General features: G+C 39.4%; 1 protein-coding gene across 2 annotated transcripts in view; it reads right to left on the bottom strand.

The window, feature by feature from the left end:
* Positions 1 to 4,652: 4,652 nt before the first annotated feature.
* LOC120529690 (CMRF35-like molecule 8) overlaps positions 4,653 to 25,743 on the bottom strand; it is a 43,699-nt gene continuing 22,608 nt past the window's right edge. The window contains exons 3-9 of one of the 2 annotated variants that reach the window (XM_039753736.1): positions 22,810 to 23,127; positions 15,324 to 15,390; positions 12,499 to 12,599; positions 10,131 to 10,174; positions 7,832 to 7,909; positions 7,645 to 7,725; positions 4,653 to 5,171 (exon numbers count right to left, since the gene is read on the bottom strand). In XM_039753736.1, the coding sequence (XP_039609670.1) occupies positions 5,043 to 5,171; positions 7,645 to 7,725; positions 7,832 to 7,909; positions 10,131 to 10,174; positions 12,499 to 12,599; positions 15,324 to 15,390; positions 22,810 to 23,127 (818 nt within the window). In that variant the 3' untranslated portion in view covers positions 4,653 to 5,042. The remainder of the gene's footprint in view (positions 5,172 to 7,644; positions 7,726 to 7,831; positions 7,910 to 10,130; positions 10,175 to 12,498; positions 12,600 to 15,323; positions 15,391 to 22,809; positions 23,128 to 25,743) is intronic. The other variant, XM_039753737.1, reaches the window with a different exon arrangement.

Here is a 25,743-nt window from a genome sequence, read left to right on the forward strand (position 1 = left end):
TTTGTAAGCTAAATGGAACACAACCCTTTATGCTGAAAGAATTGAATGCACAATATATTTTTGTAGGATTTCCACCAAAATAACAAACCTCGGTGTATTAAAGCAATTGCGCATATAATTAAGTTTATGCTGTATGAGGAACTGAGAAAGGGGAAGCCTGATGACACAAGTACTTATTTAAGATACTGAAGGGCAGCAGATTAGATTGTACCTGATGATTTCCTCTCTCTTGCTGAAACTCAATAATTACAGACAAAGAGGAACGAGATGAGGAAGTTGCTACTAAGCAGAGCAGTAAATGTGTTGCTAAACTTGGAAGGAACTTTCATTTGACTTGTCTGACTGCTTCCCCAACCATGACAGATATCAGCTATATACAAAATAAGCAAATAAAATACCTTTCTAGTGCTTAATCTCACATTTGTATTATCATTTTATTTTCCCTAAAGTTGCCTTTTGCAGCAAAATGAGTGGGTGGAGAATTACAAGTACCTTTCTCAATTCATCTTAGGGGGAGATTAATCTATGAATCTATTTTTGTCAGGGGAAGAACTGTCATTCAGTGATCAATGTTGCAGCTTCAAATCTCCATGGACATTCTTCTTTTCCCAGTAGGCACAGCGTGTACGCAAGACCTGAGCTCCAAAAAGGCTTGTAACGGACAAAGCACTGCGAGAAAATGGATGAAAGAACACGATTGCATGGTACATTTTAAGACAGTAAAATGTTTGATTTTATTTGCTAAATTGTACAGTCGTGGAGATTTATTGCAGAGCACGCCAGGATGTAGCATGGCCATGGATGAAGTTAATTCTTACCTCTCTGACTTCAAGGCCTAAAACACCTTAACGTTCACAACGTCTTTGGGTCAAATTTGATCCGTATTTGTGTTTTAATTGAGTAAATGTGCCCTAAATTTCATATGATGAAATGTGGTGAACTTTCCTCTGTGTCTCCAAATTAACAAAAAGTAATTAAAGTTAAACATCACATAATCTGTACAGCTTCAAAAAAAGTTTTCCTTGCTATGTCTTTTTGGCCGCTTTTGAAACCCCATTGACGTTAATGGATTTCCTGCTGGATTTAAGGTGCCTTGTTTGTTCACATCCCATTAAACATCCCAAATGTCATCTTTTCAGCTCAGATATATAATAGTTGTTAGTAAAGGGGCCTAATAATACAAAGCGTTTGTAAAAACAAATTTTCATTTTTGCACCACTGATACACATGTTGAACACAGTCATGTCCTTAGGGTCAGTTGTGACCCACCATAGACTTTAAAAGATGTTCTACTGCATGTAGGATGCTATGCTTTTAGTAAAGTGTCCTAACTTTATAAACACTAGGCTGCTTCACCCCCTGCTCGCTTCGCCAACCCCAATGTTTGGTTTCCCAGATACACACTTTTAAGATTTTTTTTTCTTTGAATTGTTGCTATTTCATTAGTTTCACTTTTATTTCAGAACTTCTGTTAAAACAATATTTGAAATCTTTCGAGTACCAACGTGCTGAATCTTTTTAATGAGGTCAGTGAGACGTGTTTTATGACTTTGTACCATAATTCAGGGTAGGTTTCTCTGTTTGGAATTTCAGCACAGACAAAACGATCTTCATCATCAGCAGTTAATCATTTTTTTTGCAAAGTAACCAATAAATGCATGTGAGGTAAACCACGTTTTTGAAATTCTCTGACTTAAACTTCAAAGCCGTACAATATTTATATACTTCTGACATATCACCTGTGTCCATATATTCGATCTCTATTCGCCTTTTCGTTATTTCTCTTTCTTTGCGCTAATGCGATGTTAACTTCCTTTGTTTTGACACTATCGTTTCTTTCTGCTTTCATATTCTGTATCTTGCTCTGCATGTGTTTCACCCCCTACGTTTTTTGTTTTTTTTGAGTCTTTTGAATTCCAGTTTTCATTATCTCTAACCTGCTCTGCATGTGTTTGGCCCCCTTGTTTTTTAACCTCTTTATGACGTTTTACTTTGTTTTCTACTCTGTCTTTTATTTTTGACTTCGCTTTCTCCTGCTTTTTTTTCAATGACACCTAGTCCGTGGTGATTACTTTCTCTTTTTCGAGTAATAATTTCCATTTGTTTGCGCTCCTGCGATCTTTACTTTCTTTTTTTTTTATACTTTCTAATTTTCCTACTTTCATATTCTTTAACTTTCTCCACGTGTGTATCGCGCCGTTTTTTTTTTTAGCCTTTCGAATTCCACTGCTTTCATAATCTCTAACCTGCTCTGCATGTGTATAGCGCCAACATTTGTGAACGTCTTTATGAAGTTCTACTTTGTCTTTTACTCTGTCTTTAAATTCTGAGCCCGATTGGATGTGATTTTTTTCGATTTCACTTGTTCCGGGCTGATAATTACTTTCCTTATTTTCTGAATTTGCACCTTGATTATTCTTTTTCTTTTTTGTCTCTCCAATGCTTTTGAGTCTCTTTTCTCCACACTGCTTTCTTCTCCGCTTAGTTATCTACGTTTCATTTATAACGTATAGTCCTTATACGCTTTATTTTTGCGCTGAGAGCCCTGGATCTGTGTGTGCTCAAGCCTTTATACGACTGAGTGTTTTGCTGCCCGTGGTCTTATTTGATATTGGTTGTAAGTAGAGCGTGTCTTGCAAGAATCTCATGTTCTACGTCATTGTGAGACGGTCCTAGGTCAACCTCTTGGCACAAAGTCTCATGTTTAAGGTCCCCACGAGACACTTCATGGCCAATCTCTTTAGTCTTCGGGTCTTTAAAGTGTCTTCTGTGATCTTCATGTGAACATCACGTCTCGACGCCCTACTGTTTCTCTCCAGGATTTTTTTTATAATAGAGAGATATGCAAACAAGTTTCCAAATGTCATGATTTTGTAAAACTTCTTCATATTTTCAACACTACTGTGCCCTTCAGGTCAGCTTTGACCCACCATTGACTTTTATGAATATTAAGCTGTACTTAGGATAGTTTGTTTGTTCATAACCCAAAAACACATCCTAAATATCATTTTCTTTTAGCTCTGAAATGTAAAGGCTTGTAGCAAAGTGCCTTAGCTTTACAAAATGCCAAAAAAGTTTCTAATTGACACATCTGTGTAGAGCTGCTACACATTTGAAAACTTTCATGTCTTTCAGATCAGTTCTTACCCACCATTGACTTTGATGGATGTTTCCACAGCATTTAAGGTGCTTCATTTCTTCATAACCCACAAAAATATTCTAAATGAGACCAGCTATGTTATATGGGTTGGTGACGGTGGCACTGACCAGAAAGCAAGAGACAGAGTTGGAGGTGGCAGAGTTAAAGATGCTAAGATTGACATTCGGTGTGACGAGGATGGATGGCATTAGAAATGAGGACATTAAAGGGTCAGCTCAGGTATGACGGTTGGGAGACAAAGTCGGAGAGGTGAGATTGCGTTGGTTTGGACATGTGCAGAGGAGACATGCTGAGTATATTGGGAGAAGGATACTAAGGATAGAGCTGCCAGGGAAGGGGAAAAGAGGAAGGCCTAAGAGAAGGTTTATGGATGTGGTGAGAGATGACAGGCAGGTGATGGGTGTAACAGAACAAGATTCATAGGACAGAAGGATATGGAAGAAGATGATCCGATGTGGCGACCCCAACGGGAGCAGCCGAAAGAGGAAGAAGAAGAAGAAGATGTCTGTTTTATAAGTTAGGATCACCAGTACTGCAGGTTAAGATGGCCAATCAATATAAAATAGGTTTGTGATGAAAAGTTTTATGTACAGGGCACCTAAAAGGGTGTGTCAGAATCAGGCCAAAAGAGACCTGGAAAGCCCAGCATTGGGTCTGCACTTGAAGACATGCCAGGGTTAGAATGCGAGTTTTTTAAAAGGAGGTGCAGTATCTAAAGGCCACGCCACTTTAGAAGTCTCTTTCAACAGCTTGGCCTTCATTTACACAATCTTAGTGAGTCGGAGGCAGTCGCCGGCACTCTCTTCTAGTCTGACATACCCAGCGACTAACTTCAACAAGTCTATGATTCACTCCGATATGAACAGGTTTGATTTGACAACTAATGAACGCTCATCCAGAACTACTGTACACTGTATACAATGAAGTGATGAGGAATAAGGAAGTGTTTTAACACTTCAGTCTGATGTTTTGTGTTTTACGTACCACAACAGAATGGAAAAAGAAGCCAGAGGTTGCTGCTGAACTCGCCATATCTGATAACCCTTTGTACAGCGCCTGCTCCGTCAGACAGCACACTTTTATGGCTGTCACAAAACAGGGCAAGCAAGACTGTGATGGACGTTTGGCACTCAGCTGGTAAATGTGACATGCTTAGTGATTTTTAGTCGAGTTAAACTGAAACGGTCCGGTGACAAGAAAAGACTGCAGTCGGCAAGTCTGATATACCTAATGACGACAAGTCATGTAATGTGACATTGGATTAAAACGCCAATACAGTATTCAGCTTGTCTTTGCTGGTGTGCTCTACATATTATTTATCCATCCATCCATTATCCAACCTGCTATATCCTAACTACAGGGTCACGGGGGTCCGCTGGAGCCAATCCCAGCCAACACAGGGCGCGAGGCAGGAAACAAACCCCGGGCAGGGCGCCAGCCCACTGCAGTAGATATTATTGTTCTTCAAATTTTACTGTACGAAGTACAGCTCAACGGTAATACAGTTCATTATTTATTGGTATAAAACTTAGTGTGAGAGCTTTCTTTATGAAAAGTGTTACATAAAATCATATAAAAATTGTATTCAGTTAAGTAATATATACCGTATTTACAATTATGTTAAGTTCTTTCAAGCATAAGAAAATCTCACAGACTAAAATTACATGCAAATTAAAACAACTGGCATTAATTTCAGTGAAGTTGGTCGATGCTGTATAAACACCGTCTTCATGAAAAATATGTTGCAGTAGCTGAAGATTAGCGGCTTCATGCCGGGCCTGCAGTGCTCTTTTGCTTTATTTGAAAGCGTATTTTACATTTCTTCTTATGTGTGCTTGTTCTTCTCAGTTCTAGTCTTCAGCGTGGAGATTTATTTCCTCGATTAGTTCACAACTTCAGCATAGATGGATAAGTGAGGATCAGATGTTATTTCAGTGGATGCGTAATTTGGCTCATTTTTGTGAAATTCCACAGTGGTATAGTCGACATCATCATTTAAGATGCTTTGATGCTGAGAGATAGAGAGAGAAATGACAATGCTATTTCATACATTTACATTCACTTGGTTTACATTCCTGATAAGTTAATAAAATACTAATGGACTCCGTGAACGGACCCACACCATGGGAACTTAAACGCTTTCCTGGAAGTCTGACTCAGCCTCTGAAAAACGTATGTTAATGGAAAGTAACCACCATTTGGCACACACACCACCCCATGGTTGCTCCAAAACTGGCAAATTCAAGTAAACTTTGATTTGCTTCCTTGCATTTTCCTCTTCTGATTATGGTCCCTGACAGTTCGTAACCTTTGTCTGTGCCACCCTAGTGACATCTTTGCCCTTGTGAAGTCTTTTCTACCCAGATAACCCTTCATGTAGCATAACTATGTAGCAAAATTGCTCATTTTAAATTATTAAATGAGACGTCTGTATGGGTTCACATTTGACACTATAAAAAGGGTTACTTTGACACTGTAAGAGTTAATTTAACACAGGATTTCCCTGTGCATACAGTGGATTCAGAAAGTATTCTGACCCCTTCGCTTTCTGAACTCTTTATTGTGCCAGCCAGTCATTTTCCAGCCCGCTATATCCTAACTACAGGGTCATGGGGGTCTGCTGGAGCCAATCCCAGCCAACACAGGGCACAAGGCAGGGAACAAACCCCAGGCAGGGCACACACACACACACACTAGGAACAATTTAGGATGCACCTAACCTGCATGTCTTTGGACTGTGGGAGGAAACCCACGCAGCAGACACGTGGAGAACATGCAAACTCCACGCAGGGAGGACACGGGAAGCAAACCCAGGTCTTCTTACTGCGAGGCAGCAGCTTTACCACTGTGCCACCGTGCCGCCCACTTCATTGAGTTGTAGATTTCATTTCAGTGATACCATTGTAGAGTTTTTATAGAGGTTGCAGTCTCTCCCTTGCCTGTCTTAGCATGGCATTCCAACTCAACCATCTTAGCAGGGAAAACAGACCACACTTTCTAAACTTCTTTTACTTTTCAATATAGTACTGTGACTCTTAACACACTAAAGACATTCACATCTTATTGAAATCCATCCATCCATCCATCCATTTTCTAACCCGCTGAATCCGAATACAGGGTCACGGGGGTCTGCTGGAGCCAATCCCAGCCAGCATAGGGCACAAGGCAGGAACCAATCCTGGGCAGGGCACACACACACACACACACACACACACACACACACACACACACACACACACACACAGGAACAATTTAGGATGCACCCCTAACCTGCATGTCTTTGGATTGTGGGAGGAAACCGGAGCGCCCGGAGGAAACCCACGAGACACGGGAGAACATGCAAACTCCACGCAGGGAGGACCGAAGCGAACCCGGGTCTCCTAACTGCGAGGCAGCAGCGCTACCACTGCGCCACCGTGCCGCCCCTTATTGAAATCAAATAAACTAAATCAACAAGACTTGTTAAACCATAATGTGAACTGTAAATTGGACTTCTTTGCACCGTTGCTCCCACCATGCCAATCAAAAGTGAACCCCTCCATCAGCCTACTGAGGCCTGACCAGGTCGCTGACTTTAAAGTTGGAATTGCTATTGCGTGCACACGAGTGACAAGCTGTGCAGGCTAGGAAGCTGCTGGGACACACACCAACTGTCGGGAAGTTCCAGTACACCATGAATCAAACCCTAAATTACAACAGGAGAAACCAATATTATTAACAGCGTTACTGGCATATACTGTAGCAAGCGCTGCTCCTTTTTGCTTTAAACAAAGGCCATTCAGTTGGCAGTCACGACTATGAAGTGTCGTGAAACCTTTGTCGTCACACTAATAAGAAACTTGAACACATTTCAAATGTGTCCACGATGATTTCTTTTCTGGCAGCACGGTGGCACAGTGGGTAGCGCTGCTGCCTCGCAGTTAGGAGACCTGGGTTTGCTTCCCGTGTCCTCCCTGCGTGGAGTTTGCATGTTCTCCCCGTGTCTGCGTGGGTTTCCTCCCACAGTCCAAAGACATGCAGGTTAGGTGAGCTGGTGATCCTAAATTGTCCCTAGTGTGTGTGTGTGTGTGTGTGTGTGTGTGTGTGTGTGCCCTGCGGTGGGCTGGCGCCCTGCCTGGGGTTTGTTCCTGCCTTGCGCCCCGTGTTGGCTGGGATTGGCTCCAGCGGACCCACGTGATCCTGTGCTAGGATATAGCGGGTTGGATAATGACTGACTGATTTCCTCCCTAAAAATCCAGAATAGTTATTATGCAGTTGTTAACCAAAGAGAATTAACCAGGGTGTGACTGGCTAGAATTTTCAATTGATGCACAAAAATGATTCCAAATGACTGAGGTTACACAAAGAAAAACAAGCAATGGTGTAGCACATGAAACCACTGGAACAGGAAAGATCACCTGAGGATTACAAGTTCAAGTTTGAATAAATAAATATATAAAAAAAATAGTATCTTCTTGTTGTAAACAATGCAAAAAATATATCACCTTAAATTTTTTCTTTGATTTTTTCCTCTGTTGAAAGGATAAATTGGAATAAGCAATTTCTTCATTCTCTTCAGGATTCTGCTAATGAGAAGATAAAATGGAGTCATTCAGCAACAGATTATATTGCTCGTGTACTGTAAATGTATTAATACCCTTTGAATTTGCTTCTCAGTAAAAAATATATCACCTTAAAATCCTTCTTTGACTTACTCCTGTGTTGAAAACTCAAATTGGAATAAGCAGTTTCTTCACTGTCATCAGGATTCTGCGATTACAAAAAGAAAATGGTAAGTCATTTAGCAACAAAGGAAACCATTGGGCATTGCTTGTGTACTGCAAATATGTCCATTCATTTTGGATTTGAACAGCAATAAAATCTGATGGAAATATTCAGAGCATACTGTCACAGTGCCATCAAACAGGATCAGGTGTTGTAGATAATTGTGGGCTCTCTGGACTTAAACCAGTGAAGACTTCAGATTTCAAGAAAGTGCTTTTTTTATCCTGGAGGCTGTAGAAGTAAAAAAATACGTTTTGCAGATCTAATCACCATGAATTAAGATCTTAGGAGGGAAGAAATGCAATAAGTTCTCAAGGCAGGTCCAGGCCTCAATAGAGCTTAATATATCAGTCACCTCTGCTCCTCGCTTGACACTTTCAGTCGGGTCTGAAACACATGCAGAACTTCATCTATTACAACTAAAAATGCTTTAGGTTGCTGCTTTGAATTTTAAGTATTTTGAAGTTAGTTAACAAGAAGACTCTCATTAACAGCACTTAGTCCGAATTTCTAGTATTATTCTTTTGCAGAAAATTATGTCTGTAACTGGTGAGCATGTGCTCTGTTGGCTGGAAGAAAGGGTTAAATGGTGTTCTGCCATTTATTAATTACAGGTTATACTGTATATTAACTAAGGAGGTTCGCAAAAACTCTTTTATATTATCCATCCAGAGTTCTGTTGACCTGCAACCTATTACAGAAGCATTGGGTACAATGCCAATGGTGGGCTGGCGCCCTGCTCGGGGTTTGTTTCCTGCCTTGCGCCCTGTGTTGGCTGGAATTGGGTCCTGCAAACCCCCGTGACCCTGTAGGATATAGCGGGTTGGGTAATGGATGGGTACAATGCAGGGTCCCACCCATCCATCATGAATCATACTTATCTGTGCACTCTCGCTAATGTATGTTATATTGCGCTAATTTACAGCTCACTACAGTTTTGATTTACAGTTACCCTAATCTGTACAAAGTGTTTTGTCATGGAATCACACCACAGTCCGCCATTAATTCAGACGTTGTGGTAACCAGCCTTGAACCAGCAATATTATAATTTCAAAGGCTCTCAGAAGCAGCACCTCTATGCTGTGAGTATTAGGAGATCTCCTGAGATTGGGAGCACATGGTATGCTTCTAAACATCAGTTGGGCTTTCTCTTACTCAACCTCCACATTTTCTGCAGTACCACTACACTCCATCCATCCAAAGTGCAAATCCTGCCGACTACACCAAGTTTTTTGTTGAAAAATCACACCGCAGTCCATCCCCGTTCGGCACATTTGCACAGTGGTAGCAGCCCATAGCCAGCAGCAAGCCTGTCACATCTGCATTACAAAGGCTCTCAGGATCTCCTTTTACACTGTGAGCAATGGGAAACTCCTTAGCTCCTGCATGCAGGGATCGCCTGTAAGCACTGCAAGCAGAGCATTTCCTGGTGATGTCAGCTCCCAACGTCTGCACAGCACTACTGCTACATTCCATCTGCCCACAACAGAATGTGGAATCTCTCCACTATCTGCCCCGGTCTAGGTAATGGTGAAGAATACGAGGACAACACTAATAAGTACCTGGCAAATTCTAAAGAACTTTCTGACCATTCCTCATAAAATTAATTTGCTTTTTATGTCACGTGTGTTGAAGGTCTTCCAGTTAAGATGAAATATGAGAAGTGGTAGGAATATAGTGCAAGTTATTTTGTGATTAATAGTATACAGGGAAGGTCTACAGGACGGTAGTAAAACCAGCTATGTTATATGGGTTGGAGATGGTGGCACTGACCAAAAAGCAGGAGAGTTGGAGGTGGCAGAGTTAAAGATGCTAAGATATGCATTGGGTGTGATGAGGATGGACAGGATTAGAAATGAGGACATTAGAGGGTCAGCTGAAGCTGGACAGTTGGGAGTCAAAGTCAGAGAGGCGACATTGTGTTGGTTTGTGCAGAGGAGAGATGCTGGGTATTATTGGGAGAAGGATGGTAAGGATGGAGCTGCCAGGCAAGAGAAAAAGCTGAAGGCCTAAGTGAAGGTTTATGGATGTGGTGAGAGAGGACATGCAGGTGATGGGGTAACAGAACAAGATGCAGAGGACAGAAAGATATGGAAGAAGATGATCTGCTGTGGCGACCCCTAACAGGAGAAGCCAAAAAAAGAAGAAGCAGGTTCAATAACCACAAAAAAAGGCATGCTATTTTAAAATGGGAAAAAATGTTTACCTGGCCATCGCCATTTTGCATTTGAGGCTTCATTTTTTTTAAACCTGAAAAAAAGAGTTTTAACAGATTTAGAATAGACACATGTTATGATTCTGGTACAACAAAAGGGCAAAAATGGGTGAGGCCTTCAAAAACACCCACAAAAAAGGCTAAAAACGCTACTGGCCAGTCCTAAAATAGGCCTCACTTATACAAGCCTGGTTCTAGGCCAGTGTTTCCCAAACTTGGTCCTGGGGACGCACTGTGGCTGCAGGTTTTGTTCCAACCAGATTCTTAATCAGTGACAACAACTGATAACATTCGTCTTATTTAATTAGCTGGTATGTTTTTCTCTTTTATTCGACATTCAGAAAAGCACAGCAGCATGAATTTTACATTTATAAGACATTTAGAAATATTTCTGCTTTTTCTATAGATTTAAATGCTTAACTTCCTTTTGTTGATTTCATTTTATTTTGCCCTTTCTCTGTGCAGTTTTCCCACTTCTCTGTATCTTATTAATGACAATTAAAAACAAGCAGAACAGACACCCAGGCAAACAACACTTAATCATGAAAGGCTGCAACTACTTTAGCATCAGACCCCTAATTAGTAAATAATGGATTAATTAAACAATTAGAACACCTGGAAACGTAGAATGAAAAAAAATCCATTATTCCCATATAACTGCTGGGTACAGTTTAATTTTTTTGGCAAACTTAGTTTTCTAATTTCTATATTTTTCCCAAACCACAGAACACAGGAAATAACAGTTCACTTAATTAGCCCGGGAGTCCAATTAAAAACAGAAGCTGGTTGGAACAAAAACCTGCAGCCACAGGGGGTCCCCAGGACCGAGTTTGGGAAACACTGTTTTAGGCAAATGGGAGGCTTCAAGCCGGACTAGGCCCCAAAAGGTAGAACAGGATTTTATAGTTCAAAAATTATAAGGGAGTCACAGACTTTGCAAAACATCGCCAACATGAGGGTGAATGGCAAAAATTACAGCTTCCAAAGAAACAAGTTCATCGGAATCTTTATAAAAGATGATTTATTCAAAGGAATGGAGAAAACAAGAAAACATTTCAAAAGATCAGAAAAGGAGACAAAAGGAGCCTCTAACAAGGCATTCCAAAGCAAACAAGTCCAAAAACAAAATCCACAGGAGTAATCCTAAGAAGCAGAGCAAAATAAGTAAAAAAACAAAGAAATTAAAAAACTCTCAATACCACCAAACACCAGAATGCATTCAAATGAACTGCAAGGGACAGTATTTCCCATCAGCAGGAAAATATATACAAAATCAGTTTTTAATTTAAAAAAAAAACTGCAAAACTTTCAGAAAACAGGGTTTGATGTTTTTATTATGAGTTACTGAGTGTAGATTAATGGGTAAAAGTGGAAAATTTATCCTTTTAAAATTACTGGCCAGCACTCCAAGCACTATGTCTGGCAAAGACCAGGCTCTGCTCATCACCTGACGGAAGCCACTCTTAAGGGAAAGGCATAAGACACTTTAAAGGATTCTGAGAGCATTAAAAAGAAGATTCTCTGGCCTAATGAGACAACCCTTTGGACAGAACTACAAGCAGTATATCTGACAAAGATCCAGATCCATCTCATCACCTGCCTAATACCAGCACTACAGTGAAACGTGGTGGTGAAAGTGACAAGGTGACTGGTCAAAATTAGAGGAACAATCAATACAGCCAAATCCAGAGAGGCCTTTGAATAAAACCCGCTTTGGAGTGCATACTTCCTCAGAATGGAGCAATGGTTCACCTTCAGCATGTCAATGAAATGAAGAATGCAGCCAAGACAACGCAGTAGTGTCTTCAGGACAAGTGTCTGACTTTCTGATTGGCCAGACAAAGCCTAGACTTAAACCCAACAGAGCATGTGCGGAGAAACCTGAAGATGGGAGTTTACAGACATTTCCCATCCAATCTAATGGAGCTTGAGAGAATCTGGATAACTTATTCAAATGTAGGCATGCAAAGCTAGTAGAGACTTACCGAAGGAGAACTGAAGCTTTATTTGCTGCCAAAGGTCTTCTATTAAGTACTGAATTAAGGGTATGAATACTTCTATGAATGAGATGTTTCAGTTTTTGAATCTTAATAAATCTGTAAATCTTTCTGAAAACATGTTTTCACTTTGTCATTATGGGTTATTGAGTGTAGACTGATGTGGCAATTTTACCCATTTAAAATTAAATCCACAACACAATAAAGTGTGCAGAAAGTGAAGACATCTGAATACTTTCTGAATCCACTGTATCTACAAAATAAATTGATCAACAGGCTCATACTCAATTAGAAATTAACAAGAAATTAATGGGAATCAGAAACTAATTTTAGTTTTAAAATAAACTCTCTTAAAAACTTACCATTTTTCTTCCTGACGTACAAAACGATCAATACCAGGAATATTAATAGCAAACCGCCTAACACTCCTACATATACTACAGCTTTTTCTTCTTTGGATAGACTGTAAGGAAACAAGAAATCAAACAATTACACCATAACATCAACTAAAATTTGAATATCTGACTTGAGTAGTTTTGCATTTGTACTGAAAGAAGAAGTTAAGATTTTTCACTCCTTGTCTATTTGCGGTCCCTTATGTGCACAAAGGATGCTTTGTGGAATCCTCTACTGGTTATATACTGGGTGGAAATAAAGTAGTGAAAATAAAAGACAGTCCAGTCAGCATACAGCCTGCCCACAGAGGTCCCTTGGATTGAATATGCGTGGCACAATAGTGAGACATGTAAGAAGTTAAATAGAAGAGCGGTAAAGTTGGCTTTGACATTTCTTCCTATCTCTCATTATTAAAGGCACTTAAGCGGTTAGTATGCACCTTTTGTGCCAGGTGCATTTCACAGAGAATCTGATAACATGATGAAACATTGGGTAGCATGAAATAAAAATTTAAAGCAATTATTTAGTCATTTCATTTTCTTTTATTTATTTAACACATGGGCAACACGGTGGCACAGTGGTAGTGCTGCTGCCTCGTGTGGAGTTTGCGTGTTCTCCCCATGTCTGCGTGAGTTTCCTCCGGGTGCTCCGGTTTCAATCCCACAGTCCAAAGACATGCAGGTTAGGTGCATTGGCAATCCTAAATTCTCCCTAGTGTGTGCTTGGTGTGTGGGTGCCCTGTGGTGGGCTGGCGCCCTGCCCAGGGTTTGTTTCCTGCCTTGCACACTGTGTTGGCTGGGATTGGCTCCAGCAGACCCCTGTGACCCTGTAGTTTGGATAATGGATGGATGGATGGATATTTAACACGTTAGCGCAGCTCCAACTGTCCTGACATAAGTGTGATCTGCCACTGAAGGAAACGGGTTAAGAAAGTAGATTAAAAGATATGGAGGGCACTAGAGTTAAAACTCCAGCTCTATTCAGGACAAGTGTAGATGTTGCCATATAACTCTTGTGAACAGTTGAGTTTATGGATCAGATGTGAAGATGATTATTGGGCCCTTTCATTCTTTTCTCAGAACTCTTAACCTTTATACCTGGTAAAATTAGACGACACCTAAAATCATAGTACAGTTTATAAAATGTATTATTTTATTAATATAATACTATTCGAAACAATAGAACTTATTTTTGTATAGCACACTAAACTGAGTGCAGGTGCAGAGTGCTATGAACACATCCATCCATCCATTTTCCAACCCACTGAATCCGAATACAGGGTCACGGGGGTCTGCTGGAGCCAATCCCAGCCAACACAGGGCACAAGGCAGGAACCAATCCTGGGCAGGGTGCCAACCCACCGCAGGACACACACAAACACACCCACACACCAAGCACACACTAGGGCCAATTTAGAATTGCCAATCCACCTAACCTGCATGTCTTTGGATTGTGGGAGGAAACCGGAGCGCCCGGAGGAAACCCACGCAGACACGGGGAGAACATGCAAATGCAAGTATAGACTATACTAATTACTAAATACAGAATTAGTACACATAAAGACACAGATTTCTTGAAACACAAAGAACAAAGTAGAAACTGATTAACATAAACTGAAACCATCAATATCTGTTGATTAATTAATTGTTGTGCTATGGCCAGTGGAATGAGCATACAGTATATATATATATGCATCCCAAAGTCAGCAGTGGGGCAAGTAATTTTAGATTTCTCATAGAACATTTGGTAGTGCTGTGCTGTACTTGCCAGTGAGGACCCAAAGGCTTTTTGCTCACTTCACTGCTCATTCAGGTAGCTCGCTGGCCTTACTAGGGCTGCCCGCTTTAGCCCCACTAGAATGGAGATTGTGTGACTATGGCAGATTCGCTCCCCTGCGCCTGCCACTGAAGCTGCACTTTTGAATAATGGAATGCCAGCTGATGCCAGATGATGTCATCCCTGGGTGACGCAAGAGTCAACAACATTACAATATGTTAGAATTCATATGCATTTATTGCTTTAGCATTCCTGTTCACATACATATGATGTTGCATTTTTTGATCAGATTTGGTTTATTTTAAACATAAATGTTACAGGCAGGCCCATAAATATGGACGTGTTACTTAAATCTTTAAATAGATAAGTACACGATTCTTATTGTACTGCAATAACCCAAAGCCAAGAGAGGATTTGCTGTGGGATTTTTAAGGCCATGTATTGGATTTTGGTAGATCAAATCAAGATTTGCTGAATGACTAAACAGGGATGTGTTTGGAAAGAGATGAAACTCAGTATGTAGTTGAGTAAGAACAACTAATGACGGGCTAGGCTTGAAACTAAAGTTATAAGTATCGATCAGACATTTGGAAACACAGGGAGTCAAAAGTCAATATGAACCACCAGGAAATGCAGTTGTACACACCAGCTTAAAAACTGAGCAATGCCCTCAGATCCTGACCCCAGTAAGCAACCATCACTGATGTGGCAACAAGTGTTGCTAAGCAACAGGGCTCAGATCACCTGAGGATGGCAATAAGTTGTTAAAGGCAGGAGTCGTAAACAAACACTAATTCAGTATCCTCTATGGAGGATGATTATGTACATTTGACACGTATCTCTGTTTTATAGAGCATCAAAATGTGATTGTATATTTTCTTAAAGAAAGTTGTCCATAAAATATCAGTTTGCTATTCACTAGACCATTTCATGTAAATATTATCAAAAACATGCTTCTTTTAGTTTTAATCTTGAAATCTTTATAGAAGGGGAGGTTTCACTGTGTAGTGTTTACCTTGCTCTTGAAGTATGTTGCCTTTTAGAATTCACATTTTCTTTTTTCCAGCTTCTGCTTGGAGTAGCTGCAGGAAAGACAGTTTTAACACATTCACGTTTGAATATCATTTTAAGTCCTATAGGAGTTGCTCTCATTTGTGAATCCTCCTGGGTGTAACACATTGAGCCATACGACCAAAATGGTCTTGTCAGGAAATGATCAAAACAACTTGGAGATCTTAATGAATACAAGACAAGACAAACGAAGTGTTCACCTGTTCAGGAAGTAATTCATACGTTTTGGAAGATTAATACAAATGCTGCAGGACATTGTGCCAGGCTTTCAGTGGCATGGTGACTCCAGTCCAGCATATAACTTAACCATCAATCATTTAAACTGAAACATAATCTGGGCAGTTTTTATACAAAATATTTTAAAATAATAAATAGTAGATTTACAATAACACAGGTATACACAAAAAAAGTTTTGATTGTTTCATAAGTTTTTATATATTTCATTTTTTTCTATGATGTAACATTTTTTTCTAAAATAAACTGTCAATTGTAGACATTTTTATTATTTTATCACTATAATTAATTATCAATATTTTATTTTAATGATAATTTATTTGAATTCCATCTCTTCGAATATTAAAATCTATTTTTAAAACTTTGAAAATCTTCTCAAACAAAATAATTACAAAGAGCACTGTTGGTTCAAATGTTGGGGACCTGAAAGTTGTGTGCATCTTACTGGGTCAGCAGTCAGGGCAGACAAAATTTCCAAATGATTAGGAAAGCAGAGCCAAAAACTGACATTGGGTTTAGAAGGACTGGGCAGCTACAAAAAGGCTACAGTTTAGTGTCAAGAACATCATCAGACCTAGCTAGGAGGACCCAGACAAAGTACTGCTACCTTGGTTTAGTGAAGCAGTCGTATCCAAAAATGGAGCCTGTTTAATGTATTTGGGCTGAAGGTCTACAGGTTTATTTGATGCTAAATCGACAGAGGGCATCTTTGATGGGCCTAATATTAGAAACCTGATTTCTGATGTGGCGGCATGGTGGCACAGTGGGTAGCGCTGCTGCCTCGCAGTTAGGAGACCAAGGTTCCCTTCCCAGGTCCTCCCTGTGTGGAGTTTGCATGTTCTCCCTGTGTCTGCATGGGTTTCCTCCAACAGTCCAAAGACATGCAGGTTAGGTGCATTGGCGATTCTTAACTGTGTGTGTGTGGGCTGGTGCCCTGCCCAGGGTTCGTCTCCTGTGTTGCCCTGGGATTGGCTCCAGCAGACCCTGTAGTTAGGATTTAGCGGGTTGGATACTGGATGGATTTCTGATATGAAATTTAATGGTGTGATGAATGACCTGGAATGAGAGATTTGGGGATCATCAAATAAGTAATTTCTACATTTTTAGATTTAACAATAAAGATCCAAATTATAAAGAAATTGCGAAAAATAGTTACGTTTAAGAGTTTCAACAAAAAGTCTCAAACTTCATTTTTTGGATCCACATTTGGAATTTTTCCCTGAAAATCTTGAAGCTGCGAGTGAAGAGCAAGGTGAAAGATTCCATCAGGATATCAAGGACATGGACAGAAGTTACCAAGGACATTGGGATGTCAGACTGCTGTTGGATGATTCAAAGGGACACACCAGAAAAAAATAACAGGCCATCAAATTATGTTTTGGATCAAAATGATTAAGAAGTGGTTTTAACAAGACATATTATATGTAAGTCAATTAATATGTATTGTTATCTTTACATATATGTTTAAAAGTATTATATTGACTAAACAGTTTCATGTTAAATTGATTTAGAACAATATTGTATACATTAATACATTGTATAATTTTTAAAATTTGAATTACATTTCTTTTCAATTCTGTACTTAAATGTGATACGTTCTAATTATATTGTTACCAGTAATGGCGCACTGCACAATAACATGCAGTGAATCCACTTGACTTGAGTTTTCATTCCTAGTTTTCATCTTCTTTCTCTGTTTTTGTTTAGCATTCGTTTGCTCAGAGGTTGATGTAATTGCTGATTCCTGAGCAGCTCTTCTTTTCTTCACCCTAGCCGTCCACTTCTTCTTTTCTTTCGTCTGCATCTTTTCACATTAAAACTGATTAAGTCAGTTTTTGTGTTGCAATTACTTAGTACGTTTTCCTTATTTTTTTACTTAAGCTGGCACTTAAGTCTTCAATCTGCCTCAAGAATGATTTAAGATACGAAGAGATAGGGGAAGTGATGGTGAAGGGGGTAGGGAATGAGAGCGGCGCCTATACGCATGTGGTGCATGGCTTGCCTGCTGCCGAGAGTTGATTCTACAATAAAATAGAATAAAAATAAAAACAGTAATAAAAATCATCACACCAAAGCAGATAGTAGATGTCACGTAGTATATGTGTACCAAATCTCAAGTCAATAGGTCAAAATGGTTTGTGAGGTACAGGTGATTCAAAGTCCTGGACAGACAAATGGACAGCCACTGTTGCAAATTATGCATGTCTTTGCTTTGTGGGAGGAAACCCACACAGACATGGGGAGAACATGCAAACTCCATGCAGGGAGGACCCGGGAAATGAACTCAGGTCTCCTTACTGCGAGGCAGCAGCGCTACCACTGCGCCACTGTGCCGCCCTGTTATATTTAACAGTTTTTAATATATAACTGCAGCCAAAGATTTAAAATGTGCCCCTGTTATCTTTTGAGTTTTATTATTTTACTTAAAATGTTTTATTGAGGCCATGAATAGATGCAGCTGCAGCCACTCTAACCAGCTGACTGGGAGAAAGCCATGTCAGCAAACTGACAGAGAGAAGGCAAAACTGAGATGGGAAGAGAAAAGCGGAAACGGCTCAGGCAGGCTATTAAATGAGAGCAGGTGTATCCTGTGGGTTGATGGCCAGTTTATGGTCAATTGTTACTGTGTGCTATTTCGACTATGCCAGCAAAAGATTGTATCCCATGTTTGGAAATTGCATGTTCTTATTTTGAAACTAAAGTCAGTGAGAAAAGATAAAAACCTTGGCATTGCATTGCAAAACTGAAGCTCACCTACGAATGGATGGAAGATATCGCTCCTGCCTGTACCAAAGAAACATGCCTCCCGCACTCTCTCAATGTGGCCTGAGCGAACTGCAGGAACTCCACAACTGCACACTTCGCCAGAAGCTTTACTTTGAAAATTGAATTGTTGTGAGTGTCAGCTGATATTAAAAGTAGCTAAATGCATCCTTTCTTTAGTGTTATTTGTTTTGGTCTTCATCTTAGAATTACTGCTGTACCACTAGGGAAGGATATAATATTTTATTTTATAATCCATCCATCCATCCATTATCCAACCCACTATATCCTAACTACAGGGTCACGGGGGTCTGCTGGAGCCAATCCCAGCCAAAACAGGGCGCAAGGCAGGAAACAAACCCTGGGCAGGGCGCCAGCCTACTGCAGTTTATTTTATAATAATAATAATAATAATATATATAGATAGACCTTTGGTTTAGTTAAAGCTGCAGTCTCTATGCAAACATACTAACAGGGAGTATTTGCACCCTGCTGGATTCAATAACCTAATATTTTATTTGCCTTTTAATTGCTTCCACACATTGCTTAAATTAGTATGTGAATTTCCCATTGGGGCGGCACGGTGGCGCAGTGGGTAGCGCTGCTGCCTCGCAGTAAGGAGACCCGGGTTCGCTTTCTGGGTCCTCCCTGCGTGGAGTTTGCATGTTCTCCCCGTGTCTGTGTGGGTTTCCTCCGGGTGCTCCGGTTTCCTCCCACAGTCCAAAGACATGCAGGTTAGGTGGATTGCCAATCCTAAACTGTGCTTGGTGTGTGTGTGTGTGTGCCCTGCGGTAGCCTGGCACCCTGCCCAGGGTTTGTTTCCTGGCTCCAGCAGACCCCCGTGACCCTGTAGTTAGGATATAGCGGGTTGGATGATGGATGAATTTCCCCTTGGGATTAATAAAGTATCTATCTATCTTAAATAATGAGAACGTTGTACCAAAATGAAGGCCTAAATCTTTTTCAGAGGATGCTTCCTGTTCTGAGATTTGTTATACTTTGTTAATTCCAGAGGGGAAATTGTCTTTCACATAAGATACCCGTTGTAACAACAGTGTGTTAAAGAGCCGTTTTTCTGTTAGCTTAAAGAACTCTCTCTGTTCTTCTTTGTTTTTGTCCACCACTCATTATTTTTTAATTGCATCTTCTTCTGTAAGTTCTTGACACTGTGGTACAAAGACACTTAGATCATGAATCTGCCCATTATAATGTTTGGTTAAACAACATTTAAACTGGCTATCATATGTAAGTTGTATGTAATGAGTACTAGCCAAATGATTGGTTGTTTGTAGGAGCTAACAGTCTGTGTTAATGTGCACATATACCTAATAAAGAGGCCGCAAACTAAATGTCATCTTCCATCTTCAAGGAAACACGTTTACCAATATCTACACATACTGCAAATTACTTTAAAAAATGACTGTTTAAATTCTTCACCTTCACTGTTTTACAACTATCTTTACACTTATAAAAGAAAATGTTGAAATAAACATTTGAATTCTCTTTCTAAATTAACTGCTAAAGCATCTACTAGCAGATTTGAATATTAGCATTTCTATCATCAGTGAAATGCCGAGGCCCAAATTAAGTTGTTCTTTTTTAACAAGGCGTATCTGTCTATGCAGATTATAGCTAACAGCAATGCTCTTAGAAATAACGGTTCTTTAATGGCACTATACAGTAGTGTTCTTGACTGGGTTGTATGGTTCCTTGTAGCACCATGGCTTGACAAAGCACCATTTCATTCTGGTAAGACTTCTTTGCCTATGCAGTTGTTTTTTTGTGCTTTAAAGACTTCCTCATCTTAAGAAAAAAAAAATAATCTTTAATGTATGGTGGGCTGTCTAGCAGGACACTAAGAGATTAAGAAAACCTGGACTTTACTTGTGTTACTCTACCTGAGTAGCAAAAGTCCTTTTAAAATCATGAACCACTGGCATTTCACAAATCTGTTACCTTCTATTCATGTTTATTCACCGTATGGAGCCTTTTACGAATGTAAATAAATAAAGGTTCTTTCTGGAACCATCATGTGGATGGATGGGTCTTTTGGGAACCAAATCAGTGGTTCTATGGCACTGCTCTGAAGAACCACTCTGGCACCTTCATTTCTAAGTTCATGAGGGAGTGTACATTGTAAATCTGTCCACACCATTGTGCGGTGTGACTCCTCTTGTGCTTACTGTGCAGCTACACATTTAGTTATATTTATTTATAATCCTCTTTCCACCTCACTCTGAAAACAAGAGCAGACTAAAACTGATTGCTTCTTCACATATTCATATTCATTCATGTGACCAGTGATTGATTTTAATACAATTACTAAAAAAAAATATTCCAGGAATGGTGTGTTTCATACACACATGCCCAGTGGAACAGAGAAAACCTTCACTCTACCTAATGACTCTCCCTGCTGTTGCCTTTGTCAAACCAGCTTCAGGCTTTTGAGGTTTACTAACCAATTCTGCTCAATTTATTTACATACAGGGTGGTCCAGATCTAATTATGCAGATCCAGTTCGTCTCTATGACTTTGATTTATGTGGGGACGATTTCAGTTCGGCGCAAAGACAATTCTTCATGTCGTCAGTTCGCACACTTCTCGATGGTCCGAGATTTTTTGGGTGATTTTCTGTATAATAAACTTAATAAGTTATTGCGTAATGAAAATTGCATAGTTAGATCTGGACCACCCTATAGAGATCTTTGCTATTTTCTAGCTCCATTGGCAGTCTCATCAGATCCACCATTAGGTAAACCCACTACCGCTAGTGCTTTATGAGTGAAGCAGAAAAACTATAATATAAACTAAAATATACTGTATATGATTAGTCAAAGTACCTGTCCTTGTCCTAGTATATTTGTGGAATGGGGTAAAGTAAGAAAGCAAATGTTACTGTGTTTTCTAAATGTTGATCTTTTTGTCAATTCTGGCTGAAGTGCAAGTGTTCCATCAGTCATCTACAATATCTCTCTATTCATTTTTCACTCTCATGAGTTGTATGACTGGATATCATAATTGCTGGGATGGAACCATAAATGCTCCTTTGTAGTATTTCCTGGTTTACAGAGGTTTCAAAAGGCACATGTTTAATACCACACTAATAAACTGGATGGCTTGTTGAATAACTGAATCCATGGACTGTGTAAGATCAGCTATAGGGGGGCTGCAGGGCTGTGGTTCATTGCTACAAATTACGAGGCTATATTGGCATCAAAGCCTAACATTATAAACATCTCATTATGAAACGGACTTGAATAAATATCTGCCGTCAAGAGACAGTAACAGCTACTAATGCCATCCTCAGTCATTCTCTTTCTTCCATATTCTGAATAGCAACTTGGCATGTTCTGAACAATTGTGTTTCATTCTGTTGTGTTGTGGCTTAACTCTACAGCACTTATTACTGATATGCAGGTCTACAATGGAGTTGGCTTTCTCAAAAATGTAAGGTTTTTCTTTGACAGAAAATGTGGCGTCATCAAGTTTATTTCACATTTCTTGTCAGGTGTGCACAGTACAATGGAATTCCTACACGAACACAGAGCAGGCCGACACTGACCTTGTTTGCTGGACTATATCTCACTCCATTGATTATACGTATATAGTATCTATCCATCAATCATTTTATAAACAAGTGTATGATGTAATATCACAAAATAATAAGTAGTGGTGAGCAAAACAACATTGTTTTCTTTCTCATACAGTTTCACAAAATTGATGCTAACCTTGACATGTTAATTTGTAACAGAGAAACTCTCTAAAAAGGGCATTTTGGGGTTGAACAGATTAATTCTGTAAGGGGTTGAAAGAAAGGAACATTGCTCCTTAAAGGTTGGACCACACAGTACACACCCACGTTGGATAAATGCAGTATACTGTATTTCTTAGAAAAGGTTCTAAGTGAAAATCAACAGGGAAAAGCTGTTTTTTGGAAATACAAAATGGCTAAACAATCCACAATGGGACAAACTGACATACTCAGAGAGAAGTTGTAATCCAGCAACGTAATGCACAGATTACAACCTCTTCTCCCTATACCCCATAAAGCCTAAATTTTAAAAGGTAGCAACAGCAATTTATGTGCACATTTTTTTGAAAATCGAGTCATTTTTAATTAACTACTGAACAAACAAACAGACAAACTTACAATGTCTCTATATACTGTAGATTTAATGTACAGGTTTAAATGATTTAAATGGTTAAATGGTTTAAATGGGATTCTCCCGGAAAAGCTGGAAGAAGTGGCCGGGGAGAGGGAAGTCTGGGCCTCTCTGCTTAAGCTGCTGCCCCCGCGACCCGACCTCGGATAAGTGGAAGAGGATGGATGGATGGATGGATGGATGGTTTAAATGATATCATTAAGGAAAAATCAGGACTCTCCCACATTATTACGAAAACACTAACACCAAAACCAGCATAACATAACTCACCATTAACGTTCAGCTCCACAGGAGATCCAAAAGTAACTCCGTTCCTGCTAAATACACACCAGTAAGGACCACTGTCATTCATCTCCAGGTGGCTGATGTTCACGGTGAAATCCATCTGCTTCTGATTATCGATAAGAGTAATGTTTTTTCCAAGACTCGGACTGTTAGATTGTGCCAGCATCTTACAGGAATCCAGTTCTGCTCCTTTACACCATCGTTTCTCGTACTCTTGGAAGGTACTATTGTAAGGACAATGGACACTGACCCCATCTCCTTCTTGAACAATGATTTCAATGTTTTTCCAAAGGAGCCTAGGAACTGCATATAAAACACAGAGATTTCTTTAGTAGCATTCTGAGTGTGGAGAGAACAAATCATTTTTTGACTTATCAAGGACTTATTGGTCTAGTATTTAAATCTAAGCACACGATGTTGGCTAATTCCAATGAATTCAGCAGAAAATAACAACAGTCTGCAATGCCAATAACATCACTCATGATAGGTGCACTCAAGGGCCCCATTCTCAACATGTGCATTCTTCATCGATCTTCATCTATGATTCCATATACATCTCAAACCCTATACTGTGATTGTGCTTTCTAAAGAAGCAAATATCACACTTTGTTTTCTGACTTTGTTTTCTGGGTTTAGCGATTTGGCTTAGACACACATTAGATCCGCTTTCCTGGTTTTGACTCTTGACTACAGTATATCTTTACCTCCTTCTCATTTCAAATGAGGGCCGATCATCACAATGTTTAATGGACTCAAATGGGATTCGTACTCCCTTTATTATTCTTGTTTTTTTCTTTCCAACTTAAAATTCCCTTTACATTTTAATGTCAGTTTGCATGTTGTCTTGGTTATACAGCAATCAGTAAATATTTTTCAACAAGACTTATAATATGTGATGCGTCATCTGTTGGAATAAAGAATGCAATGCATTGTATTACTACATGCATTACCAAAAAGATCCCAAAGGTGGAGTGAATACACCCAACAAAGAGTAAATGCCAGTTGGAAAGAAAATGGATTCTATTGGCTATATATTCATACCAATAGATTAACTATGTATTTGTTAAATTGGTTAATATATTTTAAATATGAACTACAGATGGATTATCACTGTCATTTTGTAAAATTTTATTTCTATAGTACAATTTCTTATATAAGTAGATAAGAAAAAGAATGAAAACATGTTCCAATTTGCTGTAACTGTAAATTAGGAAGATCATTCCACTTTCGGCACCAACTACATAAGAATTATATCATACCTGTAACAGCGCACTGCTCGATAACGTGCAATTAATACACTTGACTTGAGCATTCCTAGTTCTCATCCTCTTTCTCTGTACGTTTACCATTCGTTTGCTCAGAGGTTGATGCGCTTGCTGTTTCCTGAGCAGCTCTTCTTTTCTCCACCCTAGCAGCCCACTTCCTCTCTTCTTCCGTCGGCATCTTTTCACGTTAAAACTGATTAAATCAGTGTTTGTGTTGCAATTACTTAGTACATTTTTCTTAATTTTTCACTTAAGCTGGCACTTAAGTGTTCAACCTGCCTCAAGAATGATTTAAGATATGAAGAGGTAGGGGATGAGACAGCCAAGGTGGTAGAAAATGAGAACGGCACCCGTGTGCATGCATTGCACGGTCCATGCCAAGAGTTGATTTTACAATACTAAAATAAAAATAAAAAGAGGAATAGCCTTGGAGGTCAATCATCACCCCAAAAGCGGATGGCAGATGTCACGTAGTATATGTGCACCAAATTTCAGGTCAATAGGTCAAACGGTGTTCAAGCTACAGATGATTTAAAATCCTGGACAGACAAACGAATAGCCACGGTAGCGTATTATATATAAAGACTAGCTGTGTAAGTCCATTCTGCAAAATGCCCGGGCTCCTAGGAGCTTTTGAAATCATAAGAAAAAAAATTGAAATGCAGAGTCGTTTTGCAGAAGTGCTTGCCCCCCTTGTCTATTAGCGATTAAGCAAGTTTCTCGTTTGTCTTTCTTCAGCAGTTTCACTTTGGCGATGGAGTCGCTTTCTTTCAGCTTCTTGCTGTAGCCTTGTACTTCTTTCTTCTTCCTACTTGTAAACTTGGGACTGCCTTGACGGCTGTTTGAGCTGCATGCTGTAGCCTCACACTTGTGTGCTCGACAGACAGACAGACAGACAGACAGACACACTTCCACGCGTAGACGTTTATATATGAGATGTTGGTGAAGGTACTGAGTAGGTAGGGAGTCTTTGTAGTTAGCTACAATGCCTTCAGAAAGCATTCAGACCTTTTCACTTTTCAGACATTTTGTTACTGTATGTTGCAGCCTTATGCTAAAATCATTTACATGAATTTATTCCCTTACAAAACAAATTTTTTTAAAATAAAAAGATGGAATATCTAAAAAAGCAATTTAAATGATTTTAGCATAAGGATACAGCATAACAGATCGTGTAAAAAATGACAGGTCTGAATACTCTGTAAGGCCTCCGTTTAACTGATTTCTGATTCTTGTGTAAAAATTCTGTTCCTCAGTGTGCAATAAAATAGTTTTTTACTGGTGTGATGTGACACTTTCTGACTTTTTTTCTTAATTATTTTCATTTTCTTAATTTAATGTTTTTTTGGGATTTTTATTGCTGAGGAATACAACACGAGCTTCTATTGTTCTTCTTTAACTATACTTATTAAAATGTATTTGTTACATTTCAGATGCCTTTTTGATTTTAATGGGAGGTTTTAATTGTGGGGCTTTGCCTGCCCTTTGCCTTTTTTACATCCCAGACAATTCATATCAGTGAAGTCACTAGCGTGAATGGATAAAAGGTCACCACTGACTTCTTATCTCTTTCAGACATTGCAGAGAGAAAACAAGAAATAATTACACCTTGTGAACTTTGTGTTTCTTTAGTCTCCAGTATTTCTCTTTCAGT

This window comes from Polypterus senegalus, chromosome 5 (genome assembly GCF_016835505.1).
Source record: "Polypterus senegalus isolate Bchr_013 chromosome 5, ASM1683550v1, whole genome shotgun sequence".
Taxonomy (NCBI): domain Eukaryota; kingdom Metazoa; phylum Chordata; class Cladistia; order Polypteriformes; family Polypteridae; genus Polypterus; species Polypterus senegalus.